The sequence below is a fragment of the Nicotiana tabacum genome, chromosome 22 (assembly GCF_000715075.1).
Source record: "Nicotiana tabacum cultivar K326 chromosome 22, ASM71507v2, whole genome shotgun sequence".
Classification (NCBI taxonomy): Eukaryota; Viridiplantae; Streptophyta; class Magnoliopsida; order Solanales; family Solanaceae; genus Nicotiana; species Nicotiana tabacum.
In genome coordinates this window covers 24,289,083-24,312,644 of record NC_134101.1, presented here as the reverse complement: position 1 = coordinate 24,312,644, position 23,562 = coordinate 24,289,083, and the positions used below count along the sequence as shown (strand labels likewise).

The 23,562-nt window shown below is 39.3% G+C and overlaps 1 protein-coding gene across 1 annotated transcript; it reads right to left on the bottom strand.

The window, feature by feature from the left end:
- Positions 1-707: 707 nt before the first annotated feature.
- On the bottom strand, positions 708-20,274 carry LOC107815272 (uncharacterized). Its single transcript, XM_075242735.1, has 4 exons — positions 20,126-20,274; positions 17,571-17,836; positions 2,290-2,458; positions 708-1,702 (listed from the first exon to the last, which is right to left on the bottom strand). Exons 1-4 carry the CDS (start codon positions 20,272-20,274, stop codon positions 940-942), a joined length of 1,347 nt encoding a protein of 448 aa, XP_075098836.1. The 3' UTR covers positions 708-939.
- Between the last annotated feature and the right edge of the window lie 3,288 nt (positions 20,275-23,562).

The window sequence follows — 23,562 nt, the reverse complement described above, 5'->3', positions numbered from 1 at the left end:
ACACAATATGCGATTATTTACTTTTAACAAAAAAATATTTAATACATGCGGTTATTATGGTCATTTTAGTTGTTGCAATCCAAGTGTTACTAATCCTCATACTTTTATTCTACCTTCTATCTCATTCGATCACTCACCAGCAAACTTATAACATGAGATTCTTTTTTTTTTTTTTTGATAACCGTGGTGTCCGGGCCAGCTTGCGCCCACCTCGACTAATTCTACGGGATACCTGCCACCTCCTACCAACAACAGCTACCAGGTAACTCTATCCACAAAGGCTTGGATAGATGAGAAGAAATCACCTAGTATTTGCCTCCGCTGGGATTTGAACCTGAGACCTCAAGGTTCTCACCCACTTCATTGACCACTGGGCCTTTTAGTTATGCTTATGTAGGCAACAAAAATGCCAATCAAACAATGTACTATTATATAAGCTAAATTTTATGCAAATTTCAGAAGCTAACCAAACATTGTAACACTAATGTGAAGTTTTATACAGATAGTTAACATTGGTAATGCAACGAAACGACCCCTGCCAAATCTTAGACAAACTCTATCACATTTGAGCAATAAATTTTCTTCCACTCTCCATCCCTATCCCGTTACAATTTTAAATCCCTCTATTGGTGCAACATTTTTTAGGCCTATTAAATCCAACTCCAATACAACAATTGTAACAAGACTAGCCTCTCACACAATAATCAAACAAATAAAACTCAAGAAATCATGCCATTGAAGTCCCATAAGACATGAGCTCTCCCTTGATTTTTGCATAGAACAATCATCCATTCACTCAGCCATACAAAAACAGAGGATGAACTAAAGAACAGAAAAGCTCAATTTCTAAGAGAAAAAGACCTTTCAAACTCATGTTTGCTGACTCTTAACTTGTTTAAAGGCATAGAAAAATCCTCCTAAATCTTGACACAAAAATAATCAAATATTTGACAAAGGAATGTCAATGTTTTGTCCTCTCCCACGTTTGGGAAACAATAATCTCCCACTGGATAATGATCTCTTAATCACCATAGGACTTGTCACACAATGTATAAGTGCATTGTTTCTAATCCCATTCCTACTCATTTCTTCACCATTATTGTCTTGTAATTTTGATGTTCCAACATCTCTTTGCAACTGACAATCTTCGAATTCGTCGTGATCAATTCTTAGTACATCAGCTATCGATAAACGACCTTGTGATTCATAGTCCATTGACACTGATCTCCTAACTTCTTGATTTATATGGTTCGTTACATCTTCTTCTTGTGATTCTTCTTCTCTAATGCCCATTTCAATATCATTTTCAGGTTGGACTTGTGGAGTTGGTTCATTTGCTAGAGGAATAATTTCCATGATTGGAGGAGGTGAAGCATTTGGAAAGATGATATTAGCTCGACATAAAGGGCAATTGGAGTGAGATTTAAGCCATGTATCAATGCACGTTACATGAAAAGCATGGCTACATTTTGGCAAAAGTCTAAGGCTTTCATCTTCTTGAAATTCACTTAAACAAACAGAACAATCTGTCCCTTCAGTCAATAATCCATCACCTTTCTTGTACTTAAACACAGTAATAGACTTGATTACAGCTTCATCTAAACCACCTGTACTCGCATGCCATGGTTCGTGATTCGAAGGGTCATGATCTTGATCTTCTAATTCTGAATCTTCTTCATTATTTTCCCTTCTTGTAACATTCCTATTCCCACAATATTTTGATATTATGGCATAATAACTGACTAATAGGAAAGCACTGGCTAAAATTCCAATGATCGCGATAACTAGAGGGGAGAAATTAGGACTAGAATCATCATCAGGGAATTCAAATGGAGGTGGTGGAGGGAAGATTATGTAACACCATTGTGGGCAGTATAAACTGCAAAATCCTTGAGAACAGTCCCTAGTACTCATATAAGGTACCCAAGTTCTTGGATTACTTACGGGCACCAACTGCTCGTCGTTGGAAAGACTCTTACTATACATGGGACTGCAGAAAAATAAAATAATAATGGTGTAGCCCAAAAGAGGTTACTCTCCTATCTCAACTAACAAGACCAACTAACAACAACCGCAGTGTATTCCCACAATTATACTTAGGGTTCGGGGAGAGGGATGTACGCAGCCTTACCCTTAACTTTGAAAGACCATATACACTTGACTAAAGAAAAAATGAGAAGAAGCAATGACGACAAGTAGTAACAATACAAAATATTATGAATATAGTAACAAGACCAATGAATCTAATTAGAAAAGAAGGGAGAAAACAGGGGAATGAGAAGAATTTACCTGAGCTTAGTGGTTATATTAATATCAGATAGAAGGAAGTAAAGGGCGCGAATGATTGAAGTGTGGCTTTGAAGGGTATTGTTTAGTAGAAGAAGAAGGTGAAAAAGGGGAACAGACCAAAGCAGCTTAGAAGGAAAGCAGATGGCAAAAACAAAGAATTTGGAGAATGCTTAGATTGGTGTTTCTTGTTTTTTTCTTGTGGGTTCTGTTTTCCTTTTCTTTCCTTTTTCTTTGTTCTTCTTTCTTTTTCCTTTCTTTAATTTGCTTTATTGGAGATAGTGGTATGTTGACTAACATGATCATGTTGGTTGGGCATTCATCAAAGTAATCAATGCTTTATTATGGTACAACCCACTTGCTGAAATGCTACTATATATTACATGTAGCTCTTTGCCTTTTATATTAAAGAAGAAACTTAAGATTGACATGACTGACTTTCCAAACATCTTCACGCTGAAGTAAATCCAACACAAACTTGTTTATTACTGGACACTGAAGATCGTTTGACCATAGATTTTGTCAAAATAAATTTGGATTTTATTTGGCAAATATATGTTTGACCATAAATTTTGCCTACATTTTGGTCAAATTCCAAATCTCAAATCCCAAATTTCAAAACCAGCTAATCACTACTATATTTTTTAAAAATTGCCCCAAACTTTTATATTTTATAAAAGAGCCCACCATTTATTATTTTGTAACGATGTTGCTTCGTCTTCTCCGTCATCTGATAATGTATCATGTAGTTAATTATAAAAATGATAATTTTGTATCAAATTTATTTATATTCAGGATTATGATTTGCGATAATATAATGAATGTTATTGATAATGGTACTGTTGGGTATTTGTGATAGTTTTTAGAACTTATGGGTATAAGTCATGTTTCATGTTTTTCCAAACCAAACTTCACCCAAAACAAATGTCCAAACACATTTTCATCTTCAAACCAAACTTCACCCACATCAGATTTTTCAGAATAAATTTGAAAATCTATGGCCAAACGCTAGCTAAATTGTATCTACCAATTTTGATACCAGATTTTTTTAGTGGCGGACTTGTATTCTATTATTGGTAGATTTTTATCACTTCATGTTGTTCCTTTGTCCTTTTTTTTTGGTCATTACTGTTTGTTGATACTGCTTTACTTGCATCTTTCCTTGAGCCGATATTCTATTGGAAACAACCTCTCTACGGTAGAGAAATAAAGTTTGTGAACACATTATTCTACTCACACCCCACTTATGAGATTATACTAGAATAATTGTTGTTGTTGTAATTTTATACAAGATTTATCAGTTTTTAGTTACTGTTTCGTCAACTTATTGAGGACCAAAGCAAGTATGCATTAGACTAGCCAAAGACTATAAATTCAGCAAAGGAATTTCTTCATTCTCTTTGAAATGTAAAAATGGGAATCTGCTTAAAGGCACCACATAAAGAAGTATATATTCTTGCTTTGGCTCTTGATACTATATTTCCTTTCAAGTTGTTGAAATCAATGCTACTTTATAAAATTTGATGAGGTATTGTCGTTTGTGCCTGGTTTGAAGTTTTATTTTATTAGTTTCTTTTTTTTTGGGTGGGGGAGAGAACATGTAGTGACAGAAACTAAAGGAATTAAGAAATTGTAAGGGAAAGTTTAATTCTACAAGTCAATGATTTAGGTGAAAGAATCAAGAACAGTCAATAATTGGCTTTTTTCCAAATGTAAAACCCAAAAAATTCCTTCTTCCCCACCCCTTCCTATTGTCCTTTTCATTCACTAAAATTACTCCCTCTGTTTCAATTGACGTGAACTCATTTGACTGAGTACGGAATTTAAAAAAAAAAAGAAGACTTTTAAATTTATAGTATAAAATAAGGCACATATATTTTGTGTGGCTATAAATCATTGCATAAAAATAAATTATTTTCAAATAGAGAAAAAGACCATTCTTTTTGACACGAATTAAAAAGGAAATAAGTTCATATAAATTAAAAAATAATTTCTTTCCGCACATAGTTGTGCAGCAAGTCAGCAACCCTTGCTGTCATTTCCAAAATATGCTGAGTGGAAGGTCAAAAATACGTAATGCTTTTGGTCTCATTTTTCTTTAGCTTTTACTTTCGAGTACGGCGGACCCACGATTTAAAGGTTTTGGGATATTATTTTTTACTCAATCTAAATCTACTTCGTATATAGGGTGTCATTATTAATATATTATTATTTTTTCGTTTCAAATTAGATGAGATTTTTTTTAGTCTGTTCCAAAATAAATGACATATTTTTAAATTTGGAAATAATTTAACTTTAAACTCTTTATTTTACCCAATTTACCCTTAATAAAAAACTTTTATAACCTCACAAATGTCATAACCTCACAAAACTTTTACCCCTTAAGCTTTTAAGATTACGAGTTTTAAAAGTCTTCTTTTTTTACTTAAACTACATGCCGAGTCAAATTATTTCATCTAAATTGAAACGGAGGGAGTAATTTTTAAGAAATGTATATGTATATATCAATTTTTTGTTGAACTTTCCTGTGCACGTAACCCTTTTCTTTATAGCATAGGTTAGAAATGCATATGCATATATCATTTTTTTCTCGAGTAACCCTTTTTTTTATAACATAGGTCCGCCCTGCCCGTTCAGCGGTTATAACAGGTAGAAGATGATACTTTTCTAACAAAGTTACTAGTACCGAAATAGTTTTATTGTTCCTCAGCAATTCCATTTTTTGTAACTGAAATGCATGCTTCAGAAAATGTCATAATTATTGAGAACGCAATTGAATATCAATGGCATTCAAGATGGAGACAAGATGATAATTGAAGGCTTATTTTTTTTTCCTTGCATGCTTTTCTTGTCTATAAACAATAGAGAACACAAGTGGGCCTTATTTTATAATCAGTTTAACAGCAAATCATGTTACTTTTTTTTAGTAAGTGCGTGATGCTCTCTTATCTTTTATATTCTGTGTACTAATCAAATAAGGGGGTAATATATTTGCCTTGGAGTGTAATGACATGTCCTCACCTTTAGGAAATCATTAGTGGAACGAAAGTACTAAATTCTTTGTCTATGCTGCTGAAGATTTTTGGTACAATTGCAAATTATATGCTCATAAAGAAAACAAAATGTAAGGCTGGAAGTTTGGTAAAACCCAGCAGAACAACCATGTGCCTCAGATGCCTATCTCTTATAAGGCTAGAACTTCGTACAGGACAATTATGATGTAATATATACTCCCTCATTTTCAAAAAGAATGAAACATTACTATTTAGGCAGTAAGATAAGATTTTCTTTTTGACCATAATTTTTTGTAGTTTTATTGTGACTTATAGTACCTTTTTATGTAGTTTCTAAATATCGAAATTTTATTTGAAAATACTTAAAGAATCTATGTTTGTATTCACATCGCCAATTAGTGGATTAGAGATAAGAACAAAATAGTAATAATGTAGAAATAAAGTGCAGGAATTAAAGACATCGGGATTTTTATACTAGTTCAGATTCAATGTGAATCCTACGTCCATTCCCCTTGGGTTGTAAGGGTGCTCTCTTTCAGTATTTGAAGTTTCTCGATTACAACATGGTTGATGTAGCTTTAGACCAACAACTTAGTCTCTATGTCGCTTATCTCTTCTTGATACAATGCCTCACTAGTGTTTATCTCTTTTTCTTCTCTCACTAATTATACAATACATCTAAAGAGAATTACAATGCTTGTTTGGAATAGAACAAAAAGAGTGATAATGATTCGTTCAAAGCATGCCTGCTTCAAGCCTGGAACAAATATATATATATACTTCGTGAGATCTTCTTGACTCTTGATTGACGTGAATCTTGAGAAATTACAAACCCAAGGGAGTTGATCCTTGAAACGAATCATAAATTGATTCTTTCTAAGAATAAGGTCAAGTTTCCGTTGATCTTCCTTGACTTATGGCTTTGACAAGCTTTTCTTCCGCTAAGCAGATCTTTCTGTTAATTGAGTGATCAACAACGGATCCCTTAATTTCGAGCTTTAACGATCTCCGCTGCAGAGCTTTGTAATCTTGTTTTCCTTTGATTTAAGACCTTCCTATAATAGCTTCCGTCAATCATCTATCAAATCATTGATTGATTCTTCTTCCGATGTCACAACCCAAATACCTAACCCGTCGTGATGGCGCCTATCGTGGAATTAGGCAAGCCGGCATTCTCAATATGCTTTCATTATATGACAGGAAGGAGCTAAAGCAATTAAATTAACTGAATGTTTACATAATAACGGAGTAAAAACCCAAAAATACAAGTGCGAAAATGATAGCCCGACATCGAGGTGTCACTAAGTCATGAGCATCTAACAACCAATCTAGGAACAGAGTCTACTACAGTCTATGCCAAATGCCAATACAAGAGAGAAAAGATAATAAAAATGGAGAAACAAGGACTACAGACGCCAGCAGCTACCTCATAAGTCTCCGATAATCAGCTCGCGCACGAACTCGGCGACCGTCAGAACCGTACACACCTGGATCTGCACATGAAGTGCAGGGTGTAGCATGAGTACAACCAACTCAACAAGTAACAAATTAAATAAGGAACTGAGAAGCAGCGACGAGCTATAAGAAATACAGATCATTTCAAAAGTTTTCCGTAAAAGGTGAACATGCTTTCAAATCCGGTGGTATAATTCAAATAAGTTCGAGCTCAAGTAAAGCAGATATGAATCTTCCAGAAATTTCACAACAACAACAGATAACAACATAAGTGCATAAATAAATAAAAGTAAGTACAGACTCTCAAGGCAGCAGTCACTCAGCTTAATCTTAACAGCTCATACTCTAAGCTCTCAACCTTCAATACAACAGTCCTTCCAGCAAGCGCTATAATCACACGGACAACTCACGTGCTATCGTATCATATCAAGATCTGCACGGATAGCTCACGTGCTACAGTATCATATCCGAATCCGCACGGACAACTCGTGTGCTTAGTATCAACATCATAATTCGCACGGACAACTCACGTGCTATGGTATCTATACCTCATAACCAGGCCCTCAGTCTTACTCAGTCATGTACCTCTTTAGTCTCACGGCCCTCAGAAATCATAAAGATCAGCCCAAAAAGAGAATACAACAAGTATCAACAAGAAATGAGAGGGAACAGAGATATAACACACAAGTAAGACTGTGACTGAGTGCAAGACAACAACTAACAGTCAATTCAACAAGTATACGATCGCTGTGGGTCCCAACAGTGAGATCATAAGGCCAAAGCATGGTTTCTAACATGAAAGGCAGTTAATTGCTCAAAGGCAAGGAAAAACAAGTAATAACAATGGCTATTCGACTTCACAGTCTCATGGGGACGGACCAAGTCACAATACCTCACGGTGCACGCTCACACGCCTGTCACCTAGCAAGTGCCTCACCTCCAAACACTCACATCATACCAATCCTCGGGGTTTCATACCCTCAAAACCAGATATAAAACTGTTACTTACCTCAAACGCGCAAAAGATCCTACTCCATAATGCCTTTGCCCCACGAATTAATCTCCAAACGCTCCGAATCTAGCCACAAGCAGTACGATATAATTAATGTAGGCTAAAAGAATCAATTCCACAAGAGAAACACGAAATTATAAGTCAAAAATCCGAAATAGGCTCAAATACGTCCCCCGGGCCCACATCTCAAAATCTGACAAAAGTCACAAAACCCGAAAGCCCATTCACTCACGAATCTAACCATACCAAATTTACTCCAATCCGATAACAAAATCCTATTCAAAACCCAAAAAATCTAGCTCAAGAACACTTCATCTTCTTCCCTAATTTTTCACCCCAAATCACAAATTAGATGATACAATTAAAGATATAATCATGGGTTTTAACCAAAACCAAGTAGGAATCACTTACCCTAATCAACTACACAAATATCTCTTCAAGAATCTCCCAATTCCGTGTTCTCTAGCTCAAAATATGCAAAATGGGTTCAAACCCTCATTTTTGAAATTAATACTATCTGCCCAGATTTCCTTCTTCGCGAACACGACCGTCCTCTCGCGTTCGCGTAGGCCAACTCAGACTGCCCCTCAACTTAACTCTTTGTGAACACGACCTACGCTTCACGAATGCGAAGCTTTGCAACTCAGACCTTCGCTAACGCATCCCTCACCTTGCGAACGCATAGAACAAAAGACTGGGGGTCCCCAACTGCCTCACTCCCCTTCGCGAACGCGACGCCACTCACGCGTTCGCAATGCACACACTGCCATACCTTCGTGTTCGGGTCCTCTCCTTCGCGGATGCATAGGGCAAAATCTCACAACTCAGAAACACTCTTTGCAAACGTGAGGCTCCTCTCGCGAACGCATAAGAGGAAACCAGAAAAAATACAGCAGCAGATATTAGCTATCTCACCAAGGCCAAAAATGATCCGTTAACCACCCGAAACTCGCCCGAGGCCCCCGGGACCTTAACGAAACATACCATCAAGTCCCAAAACACTATACGAACTTAGTCGAATCCTCAAACCACCTCAAATAACATCAAAAACATGAATCACCCTCCGATTCAATAGGGTATCGGGGCTAATACACTCAAAACGACTGGTCGGGTCGTTACATCCTCCCCCTCTTAAAACAATCGTTCGTCCTCGAACGAGCATAGAGACATACCTGAAGTGGTAAAAAGATGAGGATAACGGTTGCGCATATCCTGCTCGGTCTCCCAAGTCACCTCCTCTACCGGCTGGCGCCTCCACTGAACCTTTACAGAAGCAATATTCTTCGACCTTAGCTTTCGAACCTGTCTATCTAAGATCGCCACCTGCTCCTCAACGTAAGATAAATCCTTGTCCAACTGGACTGAGCTAAAATCCAACACGTGAGACGGATCATCGTGATACTTCCGGAGCATAGAAATATTGAATACTGGATGAAATCCTGCTAGACTGGGTGGCAAGTCAAGCTCATAAGCAACCTCCCTAACACGTCGCAATACCTCAAATGGACCGATAAACCTCGGGCTCAGCTTTCCCTTCTTTCCGAACCTCATAACACCTTTCATGGGTGACACTCGGAGCAAGACCCGCTCTCTAATCATGAATGCAACATCGCGAACCTTCCGATCCGCATAACTCTTCTGTCTGGACTGGGCTGTGCGTAGTCTATCCTGAATCACCTTAACCTTCTCTAGAGCATCCTGAACCAAGTCTGTACCCAATAATCTAGCCTCCCCCGGCTCGAACCAACCCACTGGAGACCTATGCCGCCTACCATACAAAGCCTCATACAGTGCCATCTGGATGCTCGACTGATAACTGTTATTGTAAGCAAACTCCGCTAGTGGTAAGAACTGATCCCACGAACCCCCAAACTCCATCACACATGCACAGAGCATATCCTCTAATATCTTAATAGTGCGTTCGGACTGTCCGTCCGTCTGAGGGTGAAATATTGTGCGCAACTCCACTCGAGTACCCAACTCATGTTGTACGGCCCTCCAGAACCGTGATGTAAACTGCGTACCCCGGTCAGAAATGATAGATACCAGCACGCCATGAATCCTGACAATCTCGCGGATATACATTCGAGCTAGTTGCTCGGAAGAATAGGTAGTCATCACAGGAATGAAATGAGCTGACTTGGTCAGCCGGTCCATAATCACCCAAACTGCATCAAACTTATGCTGCGTCCGTGGAAGCCCAACAATGAAATCCATAGTGATCCGCTCCCATTTCTACTCCGAAATCACTAACTTTTGAAGCAACCCACTTGGTCGCTGATGCTCATACTTCACATGCTGGAAATTTAGGCACCGAACTACATACTCCACTATGTCCTTCTTCATCCTCCTCCACCAGTAATACAGCCTCAAGTCCTGATACATCTTTGCGGCACCCCGGATGAATAGAATACCGTAAACTGTGAGCCTCCTGGAGAATCAGCTCACGCAAACCATCTACATTGGGCACACATAGCCTGCCATGCATCCTCAATGCACCATTATCTCCAATAGTAACCTCCTTAGCATCACCGTGATGGACCGTGTCCTTAAGGACAAGTAGATGGGGGTCATCATATTGACGCTCCCTGATACGATCATAAAGAAAAGACCGAGAGATCATACAAGTCAATACTCGACTCGGCTCAGAAATATCCAATTTAACAAACTGGATAGCTAAGACCTGAACATCCAATGCTAATGGCCACTCTGATGCTGGAAGATATGCTAAGCTCCCCAAACTCTCCTCCCGACGACTCAAGGCATCGGTTGGTCTTCCCGGGATGGTATAAAATGGTGATATCATAATCCTTAAGAAGCTCCAACCACCTCCGCTGACGCAAGTTAAGATCCTTTTGTTTGAACAGATGCTGCAAACTCCGATGATCAGTGAAAATATAACAATGGACCCCGTACAAGTAGTGCCGCCAAATCTTTAAAGCGTGAACAATAGCTGCTAACTCAAGATCATGGACATGATAGTTCTTCTTGCGAGGCTTCAACTGGCACGAAGCATAAGCAATCCCTCTACCCTCTTATATCAGAACACATCCAATACTTATCCGCGAGGCATCACAATACACTGTGTAGGAACTAGAAGCTGATGGTAGAACTAGAACTAGAGCCATGGCCAAAGCAGTCTTGAGCTTCTGAAAGCTCTCCTCGCACTCCTCTGACCACTTGAAAGGAGCACCCTTTTAGGTCAATTTGGTTAAGGGCGATGCAATAGATGAGAAACCCTCCACAAAACGACGGTAATAGCCCGCCAAACAAAGAAATCTCCTAATCTCCGTGGCTGAGAACGGTGTAGGCCAACTATGCACCGCCTCTATATTCTTCGGGTCCACCTGAATACCCTCGCTGGACACCACGTGCCCCAAGAACGCCACTGAGTCGAGAAAAAACTCACACTTGGAGAACTTTGCATAAAGCTTCTCCTTCCTCAATCTCTGTAACACAATCCTCAGATGCTGGGCATGCTCCTCCTGGCTACGAGATTACACCAAGATATCATCAATGAATACAATGATGAACGAGTCCAAATAAGGCTAAAACACACCATTCATCAGATGCATGAACGCTGCTGGGGCGTTGGTCAGCCCAAAAGACATCACAAGGAACTCATAATGGCCATATTGGGTCCTGAAAGCTGTCTTAAGAATATTCGAATCCTGAATATTCGGCTGGTGATACCCTAACCTCAAATCAATCTTGGAGAACACCATCGCTCCCTGAAGCTGGTCAAACAAATTATCAATATGTGGCAAAGGATACTTGTTCTTGATTGTGACCTTGTTCAACTGTCTGTAATCAATGCACATTCTCATAGTACCATCCTTCTTCTTCACTGGTGCACCCCAAGGTAACACGCTAGGCCAAATTAACCCCTTATCAATGAGTTCCTAAAGCTGCTCCTTCAACTCCTTCAACTCAGTCGGTGCCATACGGTACGGTGGAATAGAAATGGGCTGAGTGCTCGGCACTAAATCAATACCGAAGTCAATATCCCTGTCAGGCTGCATGCCCGGCAGGTCTGCAGGAAACACATCCAGAAAATCACGCACCACCAGAACAGAATCAATGGCAAGAGTCTCTGCACTAACATCCCTCACAAAAGCCAAATAAGATAGGCAATCTTTCTCAACCATCCGCTGAGCTTTCAACTATGAAATCACTTTATTGGGAACATAGTCTATAGAGCCGCTCCACTCAACCCTCGTCAACCCCGGAATCACCAATGTCACAGTCTTAGCGTGACAATCTAGAATAACATGACATGGAGACAACCAATCCATACCCAAAATCACGTCGAAATCGACCATACTAAGTAATAAGAGATCTACTCTGGTCTCCAGACCCCAATAGTCACCATATGGCCGATATACGCGGTCCACAATAATAGTATCACCTACAAGAGTAGATACATGAACAGATGAAACTAAAAACTCACGGGGCATATCCAGAAAATGAGCGAAATGCAAGAAAATATATGAATAAGTGAAACCAGGGTCAAATAATACAAAGGCATCTCTGTGGCAAACTGAGACAATACCTGTAATCACAGCATCTGAAGCAATGGCATCTGGTCTGGCAGGGAGAGCATAGAAATGGGCCTGGCCGCCCCCTGATCGGCCTCCCCCTCTAGGGCGACACCTAGCTGACTGAGCCCCACCCCAAGCTGGTTGGGCGAGTGGTAAAGCTTCTAGTGCTGGTGCCATCGGCCGAGTACTCTACTGTGGAGCCCCACTCAACAACCTAGGGCAATCTCTCTTAATCTGACCAAAATCTCCGCACTCGAAACAACCCCTCCTCTGGCGGAACTGCTGCTCCTGATGCCCAGAGGAACTACCCGTGGAAACCTGAGTTGATGAGGCATGGTGAGAACTCTGCGCTGGTAGTGCACTGAATGACGACTGGCCCTACTAATGACTGGGTGACCCATGGCCAGATGATGCACCACGGTGGACTGGGCGAGCCGTGTGAGCATGTCTAAAAGGACGGCCTCTACCGTGCTGGAACTGACCCCCAGAAGGAGCACCGCTAAATCTACCCTGTCCACGAGGCCTCTTGTCCTCCATGTCAACCCTTTCCTGACTGCGAACCTTCTCAATCTGACGAGCAATGTCGACAACCTCCTCAAAAGTAGCACCAGACACTCTCTCTCTCTGGTCATAAGTAATCGCAGCTGAAAAGTGAGGCCATCTATAAACCTCCTGATCCTCTCCCTGTCTATGGGAACCAACCAGATAGCATGATGGGACAACTCCGAGAATCATATCTCATACTGCGTCGCAGACATATCACCCTGATGAAGCTGCTCGAACTGCCTGCACGGATCCTCTCTGCGGGACTGTGGCACGAACTTCTCTAGGAATAGACCGGAGAATTGCTGCCATGTAAGGGGTGCTGTGCCGGCCGGCCTACGCCTCTCGTAAGCCTTCCGCCAACTGAAGGCAGCCCCCAAGAACTTAAAAGTAGTGAACGCGACCCCACTGGCCTCTAGAATACATGTTGTACGGAGTATCATATGACATCTGTCCAAGAAACCCTGTGCCTCCTCTCCCTCGGTACCACTGAAAGATGGAGGCTGGAGTCTTCCAAACCTCTCCAATCTACGCTGCTCATCCTCAGGCATAGCAGGAACCACATAGTCCTGAGTAGATGCAACCGGCTGGGCTGGTGGTGCCCCCGATGTCTGAAATCCCTGTACCACATACTCTAGTGTGCGGGTATCGAGAGTTTGAGCACCTCCCTCAGCCTGAGAAGTGGCTGCTGTGGCCGGAACAGAGACCGCCTGATCAAGACTGGTACATGCGGTCAGAATCTGAGCTAAGGCCTCCTGAAGTCTTGGAATCACAATGGGCACGGGTGGTGCCTGAGCTGGTGCAAGACAACAACTAACAGTCAATTCAACGAGTATACGATTGTTGTGGGTCCCAACAGTGAGATCATAAGGCCTAAGCATGGTTTCTAACATGAAAGGCAGTTAATTGCTCAAAGGCAAGGAAAAACAAGTAATAACAATGGCTATTCGACTTTACAGTCTCATGGGACGGACCAAGTCACAATCCCTCACGGTGCACGCTCACACGCCCGTCACCTAGCATGTGCGTCACCTCCAAATACTCACATCATACCAATCCTCGGGGTTTCATACCCTCAAAACCAGATATAAAACTGTTACTTACCTCAAACGCGTAAAAAATCCTACTCCACAATGCCTTTGCCCTTCGAATCAATCTCCAAATGCCCCGAATCTAGCCACAAGCAGTACAATATAATTAATGTAGGCTAAAAGAATCAATTCCACAAGAGACACACGAAATTATAAGTTAAAAATCCGAAATAGGCTCAACCCCCCGGGCCCACGTCTCGAAATCTGACAAAAGTCACAAAACCGAAAGCCCATTCCCTCACGAATCTAACCATACCATATTTACTCCAATTTGATAACAAAATCCCATTCAAAACCCAAAAAATCTAGCTGAAGAACACTTCATCTTCTTCCCCAATTTTTCACCCCAAATCACAAATTAGATGATAAAATTAAAGATATAATCATGGGTTTTAACCAAAACCAAGTAGGAATCACTTACCCCAATCAACTCCACAAAACTTCCTTCAAGAATTGCCCAATTCCGTGTTCTCTAGCTCAAAATATGCAAAATGGGTTCAAACCCTCGTTTTTGAAATTAATACTGCCTGCCCAGATTTCCGTCTTCGTGAACGCGCCCGTCCTCTCGCGTTTGCGTAGGCTAACTCAGACTGCCTCTCAACTTAACTCTTCGCGAACGCGAAGCTTTGTAACTCAGACCTTCGCGAATGCATCCCTCACCTCGCGAACGCGTAGAACAAAAGACTAGGGGTCCCCAGCTGCCTCACCCCCCTTCGCGAACGCGACGTCACTCACGTGTTCGCGATGCACACACTGCCATACCTTCACGTTCGCGTCCTCTCCTTCGCGGACACGTATGGCAAAATCTCACCATCTCAAAAACACTCTTCGCGAACGCGAGGTTCCTCTCGCGAACGCGTAAGAGGAAACCAGAAAAAATGCAGCAGCAGATATCAGTTATCTCACCAAGGCTAAAAATGATGTGTTAACCACTCGAAACTCGCCCGAGGCCCCCGGGACCTCAACCAAACATACCATCAAGTCCCAAATCACTATACGAACTTAGTAGAATCCTCAAACCACTTTAAATAACATCAAAAATACGAATCACCCTCCGATTCAAACTTAATGAACTTGAAACTTCCAATTTCTACAACCAATGCCGAAACCTATCAAACCACGCCTGATCAACCCCAAATTTTGCACACAGGTCATATTCAATATTACGAACCTACTCCAACTTCTGGAATTTAAATCCGATCCAGATATCAAAAAGTCACCCCCGATCAAACTTTCCAAAAATTTGACTTTCTCCATTTCAAGCCTAAATTAGCTACAAGCCTCAAATTCACAGTCCGGACACACTCCTAAGTCCAAAAATCATCCAACGGAGCTAACGAAACTGACGGAACTCCATTCTGGAGTCGTCTTCACACAATTCCGACTACGATCAAAATCCTAAGACTTGAGCTTCTGTTTTAGGGACTAAGTATCCCAAATCACACCGAAACCAAAAACAAGACCTCCCGACCAGTCACGTAAGTAGAAACAGATACAAGAAAAGCAGTAAATAGGGAATCGGGGCTAATACACTCAAAACGACCGGCCGGGTCGTTACATCCGGATTTTTGCTGCTTCTTCCTTTTTAATCTCTAATCATTGATACTTTTCCTTTCCTTTGCTTCTAGAGCTCCCGTTGATAGATTATTTCCCTAGTCCATACTTAAATGATAGGGCCTCTTGATTCCTTTGTTTTATCCCTTGAGATCTTGCACCAACAGTGATATATTATTTTTTCATCATTGAAACTTATATTTAACAATCTCCCCCTTTTTGATGATGACAAAAAAATAATATATAAAAGTTGATGGTAGGTTAGAAACCCGTGTTTTAGCTATTGTTTGCACTCATATTACTGCATTTTCTTGTGTTTGAGCTTTAATGTTAGTGCATTATACTTATTGTGCATTTTATGCCTTGTAGGAAGTGATTTCGAATTTAAATGATATTCGGAAGCTAAATCAAACAAGTTGGAACTTTGATGTATGAGTAAAAGCCTAAGGGATCAAACCAGGATAACGTTCGAGGGTCGACAACTAAGTCTGAATATCAAGAAGTAAGAAAAAAAAAACACTCTGAGAAAATTGCACAACCACGTCGCGGGCCTCATAGAGCTAGTTCAATTTTCTTGCAAAGTGAAAAAACTCAATACACTGCAAAATTTGCACAGCCGTGCCGCATGGGGCGCTGCGAGGCGCCGCGCGGCAGTGCAAAAATTGGCAGAAATAATTTTTTGGCACGTTCTAGAATTTCCTACATGTGTGCTGCATGGGGCGGCGCGGTAGCCCAAAAATGTTAGAGTGACGTCCCATTTCAGCTAAGAAAGGGTAATTTCGTCCAGTGTTTATTGGGGGCGGCTTAAATACACCAAAATACCATTTTAGATGAACTTTTGATACATTTTTTTACCTAAGGAGGCTTGGGAAGAACACAAGCACAAGGATTTCATCATTCCTTCCTCGTTCAAGATCCAGTTTTGGATTGAATTTATGTTTTCCTATACTTTAGTTATATTTGTGAAGAACTTCTCCATGTCTATGGAGTAGTTCCTTTTGGGTTTTGATGAATTTGGTGTATTGATGATTGTTTGTGGATTATAACTCTATTTTTATATATTTGAATCATTTTGTAAGATTTAATTATTGCATCTATATTCACTAGTTCATGTAATCGAGAGAGGCATAACTTGTGATATCCTTGCATTATATTATTGGTTGAGTTCATAGATTCTTCTAACTAATCGAAGGAGGCTAGTTGAATCATTGATTAAACCTAGTTAGGAAAATAGTCGAAAGAGATTTTTCTAAAGTCCGATCCACTACACATTCTTACATATTTTCACATTGCTTAAATTGGTTCATCTCATGAGGTTAAGACTTAATCGAGAGATGCGTTTTTGCTGAACGTTTGAACTAATAATAGAGTGAATTCGAGAGACTCACTTGAATATTATAAGTGAATTATCTAGAGTGAGATCCCGAACAATTATCCTGCACCTATCCTGTCAAAACCCTATCCTCTCCCACTGATAACCTTAGTTGCTTATTCCTTGTTTCGATAGTCATTAGTTAATAGCTGTAGATTTTAGATTCTTAGTAAAATTTTATTATTAATCATATAAATCTCAATTGTTGATCCTCCTGGATAACAATCAAGCTAGAAACTACGAGAATACTATTTAAATTCAATCCCTGTAGACACGATATTATACTATACTATCTTTGACTAGCGAGCGCAGTTTAAGTGTGTGTTTTACGTTCGTCAACAGTTTACTTCCATGTTACTATTTGTTTTTGGTTTGATGTAGTCGACTTGTAAGTTGACTTCCATAGAGTGACAGTCGACTCCCCCTCAAAAGGTGCCGCTGCTGTTTGTACTGTGCATTATACGCTGTAGTCGATTCCCCCTCAACAAGTGCTGCTATTTGTCCTGCACTATATAACTACTTTTTCTCCCCCTTTTGGCATCAACAAATAGGGGATATTCATATATACAGATTAAAATAAGCAAAAATTGGCAATTTAGGCAATTATAGGCAAATATAGCAAATTATAGGCATGCAGAGTTTGGCAAAAGAATGTCTGAAACATCCACAACTAGCAACGCAAGAAATAAGTGAGTGTGTTACAAATCGCCTCCTTTAGACGCCCAAAGCTGGCATTTGCTAAAACTGTCACCCCATCAATCTTGTCATATACTTCCTTGAAGGCTTTGACTGTGTTTTCTACAAGTTTGAGAATTTTGACCCTTATCTTTGAAATATCGGACCCAGTATATTTGGAGATGGCATGGATATCCCCAACAGTTGATTGAGTTGCACCAAGAAGGTCCTCGATGATGGTCAGCTTGTTGTCAATAGCAGTCAATATTTCTATAAGATCAGGATCACTTACACTATGATGGGAACGAGAGGCTTTGGTCTTTGAATCAAGCTGAACATTCTTGACTTCACCCTCTTATTTCTTCACCCATGAACCCTTAACACCCCATACTGACAAAGGCTTTAGAGTTGTCGGATTTTGAGACAAAAACAAAGGGGTATTCTAAGATAGAGATGTTGTGGCCTTCCAAGAGATGGGTGATAACCATACCATATGGTAGACTAGTGGGGTCATCAATACTTTTAATCATGAAATTTATGACCCATGAGGATAGTTAAACCTTAAGCTTGGTCATTAGATAGTATACAAGAAAGGTGTCTCATTGAGAGAGGGTGGAGAATGAGCCAGTGCGAAGAAGAAGGGTAGTTGCAAAAATGTGGGCCAGAACTCGGGTTTCGAATCTAACATCACTAGGACCTAACTGGATAAGGAGGAAATCAGATGGACACTCAGGTATACATCGTTTTGCTTGATCAAAAGAAATTTCAAAATCTTCAGGCCAGGTATTTTTGAAAATCATAGGAAAGCCAGAGCACTTACACTGAAAAGTTGAGTCAAACATGGCACAATCAAGGACAATGCGTTTTTCTAGAACTAGGGATTCTAACTTATCATGCTTGCTAGAATGAAGATTGACATAGAACATCCTCACTAAAGGTTCATAAACTTTGGGAGGGTATAAAGAGAGGAATTTTGACTATCCTTGAAAAACAAACAAATCCTTTACCTTACAATTAAGGGCCTCCATGTCATCAAGATCGATTACGCTGCCATGAGCAATGGGCTTGTCTTTGAGAGAAACAAAGAAACCTCTATTTGGGGTATCCCATAAATTGAGGCCGGACTCTAGAGAACTCGAGAGGTATACTTTGGATTTCTTGGGGGTCTTCCATGGGCCTTTTGCCAAGAGATGTTTCTCCTATTCGATGAGAGCGGTCAGATGGTTCTGCCTGAGAAGAGGCAAACCTTTCAAAGTTGTCAGGCCATAGGTCTACTTGTTCTGGAGGCTAAGAAGAGGGTTTTCCCTTAGAACGATTACTTTTTCTTGTGGAGGCAGAGGGATTCTTGGAGTGTTTAGCCATTGAAGGATTTTTGGAGTAGAGTTTTTGAGCGATAAGAATAATGAAGAAAAGAGAAGATGGTTGAGAGGGTTAAAAAGAAAAGGTTTTGACGGTTGAGTACATGAAAGGAAAGGGTGTCAGTAAAAGGACATGATGATTGATTTTCCTTTCTGGAAAGCTGTAACTAATGGGAAAATAAAGGGAAATTGGAGGCGCTTAATTAATGCGTACTTACAGAAGAAAAGAAAACTAAAAACATTGGACAAACAAGAATTAAAATTAACACATAGGTCCTAATTTTTATGATGAAATGAAATAATGCCAAGTAGGTCACTTAAGGAGTAGAATCTATCTTCAAGTAAAGACTTAGTGAAAATGTCTGCTAATTGATTTTGTGCCAACAAATGATAACTCTATTTCTCTCTTAAGGACATGATCTCTAATGAAATGATATTTAATATCTATATGCTTAGCCCTAGAATGATTCACATGATTCTTTGAGAGATATATAACACTAGAATTATCACAAAATATTTGAATAGGTTTAAAAAATAATTTATAGTCACCCAGTTGATGAGACATCCTAGTAACTGTGCACAACACTGTCCAATGGCAATATACTCTGCCTCAATTGTAATAAATATAACTGAGCCGTATTTCTTACTGTTCCATGATATTAATTCCTTTCCTAGTAATTGACATGTTCTACTGGTGCTTTTTCTGTCTTTCTTATCACTTGAAATATCAACTTCTGAAAAACCTTCAAGTTTAAAATTGTTAGATCGTGGGTACCATAGTCCATAGAAACAGTTCTGATGAGATAACATATTATTCTCTTTACTGCAGTCAGATGCAATTCCTTAGGAGCTGACTGAAACCTGGCACATTTACACACACTGAATATAATATCTGGTCGACTCTAGTTAAGTAAAGTAAAGAGCCAATCATTCCACGGTATTTAGTTTCATCAATTGGATTTTCCTTTTCGTCCTTGTCGAGACTTATTGATGGGATCATTGGTGTACTAATTGCTTTAGCACTACTCATGCCAAACTTTTGAATCAATTCCTTTGTATATTTGGTCTAGCATACAAAAGTTCCTTCCTCATATTATTGAATTTGAAGTCCAAGCAAAAACGTAAGCTCTCCCATTATGCTTATTTCAAACTCACTTTGCATGAGATTAGCAAATTCGTCTTGTAAAACCATGATCAAGTAAAAACGAGCTAAGCATTTCGTACCAGGCTCGAAGAGCTTGTTTGAGTCCATACAGAGCTTTAGTCAACTTATACACATGGTAAGAAAATTTTGAGTCTTCAAAACCAGGAGGTTGTTTTACATACACCTCCTCATCAATAAAGCCATTTAAAAAGACGCTTTTGACATCCATTTAGAAAAGTCTAAATCATTTGAAAGATGCATATGCAAGAAGAATTCGTATAGACTCTATTCGAGCTACTAGAGCAAAAGTTTCATCGTAGTCGACTCCTTCCTGCTGTAAGTAGCCTTGGGATACTAAATGGCTTTGTTTTGCACAACCTTTCCATCTTCATTCAGCTTGTTTCTGAAAACCCATTTGGTTCCAACTATGGCAACATTTGCAGGCTTAGGTAGCAGTTCCAAGACTTGATTTTTATCAAATTGATCAAATTCCTCCTGCATTGCTTGTACCCAACTAGAGTCTTTTATTGCTTCCTCAACCTTCTTTGGTTCGATCTGAGAGATGAGTGTTATATTTGCCTTTTTCTTGAGAGCTCCCCTGGTTTTTATTCCTTCACTTGGATCTCCTATAATAAACTTCTGAGGATATTCTGGTTCACTTCTCCACTCATTTGGATGTGTTCCAATCGTAGGAGTAGTTGACTCCTTCTGTGGTTCTAGTTGATTGTTGAGAGGTTCATAAGTCAAATCTATGACTGCGTCTGTACTATCAGTCGACTTTTGTGACTTGCTTGTCTATAATGCTTCTTGGCTGATATCTTCATCACATGCAATAATTCCTTTCTCGGCCGTAGTATTATTTTCTTCAAATATGACATGCACTGATTCTTCTACAGATAAAGTACGTTTATTATAAACTCTAAAAGATCTACTATTTATGGAATAACCCATAAAGATACCTTCGTCACTCCTTGGACCAAATTTTCCAAGGTTGTCCTTACCATTATTGTGAATGAAACACTTACTGCCAAATGTATGAAAGTTAGGGGTGGGCATTCGATCGGTTCGGTTCGGTTATTTGGTTTTCGGTTTTGTAAAAGTAGTAACCGAAACCGAACTGAAATAAGTTTGGTTCAGTTCGGTTTTCTAATTTCGGTTCGGTTTATTTCGAATCGGTTTTCGATTTGAACATTATCATATTGGGCTCCTTCTATGTAATAATAGGACTGGCGAATTTGTTGTTTTATTCCAAAATTTCGGACTTCTTGGAAATACTGTGTTTATTAAAAATATAGACTAAACTTTGCACACTATTATGGATCATAAAATTCAAACATAGTGTAAATAAAAACTCTGTGTGAAATCCTCCCGGTATACTATCATATATGCTATGGAAGTTTTAATAGAGTGAAAGTCTTTAAGATTGGGAAGCTGATGGACTTACTTAATTGGGTTGGATCTTTGATGGATTGGACCTAATAGTATTAATGTATTACCTATGGGCTTAGCCTATATATAATATGCTAATAATTCAGTTTTTCGGTTAACCGAACTAAATAAATTAATAACCGAAAACCGAACCAAAAAATTAAAATTTTAAATCGAAACCGACTGAAACAATCAAATAACCGAAATCGAAATAAAAATATTTTTGGTTCGGTCGGTTTTTTCGGTTCTGACCGAAATATGCCCACCTCTAATGAAAGTAGCCTATGGTAGGTCATTTGCCTTTTCATAATTCATATGGAGTTTTCTTCAAAATAGGTCTTATAAGACATCTATTGAGAATGTGATAGGCTGTGCTTGCTGCTTCTGCCCAAAAATAATTTGGTAGGGAATGTTCTAATATCATTGTTCTAGCCATATCTTGTAGAGTTCGATTTTTTCGCTCAACTACTCCATTCAGTTGAGGTGATCTTGGACCTAAAAGGTTGTGGGTATCCTTGATCATTGTAGAAATCTTCAAATGCTCTGCTTACAAATTCTCCTCCATGGTCACTTTGGATGGTTGTAATGAGATACCCTTTTTCTCTTTCAACTCTTTTATAGAAAATCTCAAAGTTTTTCAAAGCTTCATACTTATGAGATAAGAAAATTACCCATATAAAACGTGATTAGTCACAACAATAACAAAAGCATATCATTTACCTCCATTGCTAGCAGTTCTAATGGGTCCAAATAAGTCCATATGAAGCAATTGTAAGGGCTTGGTCTTAGACACAATGTCTTTGCTTTTGAAAAAGTTTCTGGTTTGTTTACCAATCTAACATGCATCACATACATAATTTCTTGAAAAATTGAGTTTAGGAAGTCCAATAACTAAATCATGTTTGAAGAGTTTCTCAATTAGATGCATGCTTGCATGACCAAGTTTCTTATGCCACAACCATGGATCATCAGATATAGATACTAAGCAGATGTGACTATCTAAATTTTCAATGCCATCAAGAATGTAAACATTTCCATACCTTATCCCCGGAAGTATTCTTTTACCTGATTCATCTTCAATGGCACATCCTGTATTCTTGAATTTGACTCCGTACCCTGAATCACATAGCTGACTTATACTCAGGAGATTATAGTTGAGTCCATCTATAAAGTATACTTCAGTAATATCACAGTTGTTATTGAATGGGACTGTGCCGATGCCAACTATCTTTCCTCTTGAATCATCACCAAATTTGACACTTCCTCTAATTTATCTTAGTAACTTCTTTGAATAGGTTTTTGTCACATGTCATGTGACTGGAACACGCACTTTCTAAGTACCATTTTCCTTTGCGGCTCTTTCTGTGATATTCCTACAAAATATAATTATCACCTTCTTTTAGGTACCCAAGCTTGCTTGGGTCCTTGCTGGTTAGTTCTACTGGAATCAGGGTTATCTTTGGGTTTCCAAATCCATCCTGAAATATTAGATTTACGAAATCTACAAAAAGAGTATTTATGTCCAACTTTGTTACAGTAATTACACATATTGATTGATTCAATTTTTGATCTATCACTTGTGTTAGTACTTGCAGACTCAGTTCTAGCTGGCTCTTTTCCAGTTGACTTGTAAGTCACCTGGTTGAACTTGACGGAACTGTGACTGGTGGATTTGCGCATGCCATTCAATTGCATTTGTAATTACTAAACCTCATCTTGAAGTACAACCCTTTCGATTTCACATACTTCAAGTTTGAGTTCCCAGTCCTTTTTTCCCTATTGAGTCTTTTCAATTCATTCAACATCTTTTGAGATTCCTTTAGGGTAAGATTAAGAATATTATGCAATTCATTACATCTATCACAGTTATAGGATCTTACCTCGCTTGTTTCACCTCGTGCCATGAAATAATTTTTAGTATTTTCTTTGCTTTCATCATCTGAAGTGTCTTCATCAGTCTAACATCCAGAGTATTTGTTCATATCATTTTCTAAAATAGTCATGAAGCACAGGTTTGCTATTTCCTCTTGTTCTAAGCTGTCTTAATCACTCCAGCTCCCGAAGAATTTGTTTTTGTTGAATCCTCTAG

Bases quoted from the DNA above. Each gene is read 5' to 3' on its own strand.
- LOC107815272 (XM_075242735.1), bottom strand. From the start codon at position 20,274: ATGGATGTCAAAAGCGTCTTTTTAAATGGCTTTATTGATGAGGAGGTG. The intron at 17,837-20,125 runs GTACGAAATGCT...TTCCCATCATAG, and splicing joins AAACAAGCTCTTCGAGCCTG to TGTAAGTGATCCTGATCTTA. The intron at 1,703-2,289 runs GTAAATTCTTCT...TTGTGGGAATAG, and splicing joins AATATAACCACTAAGCTCAG to GAATGTTACAAGAAGGGAAA.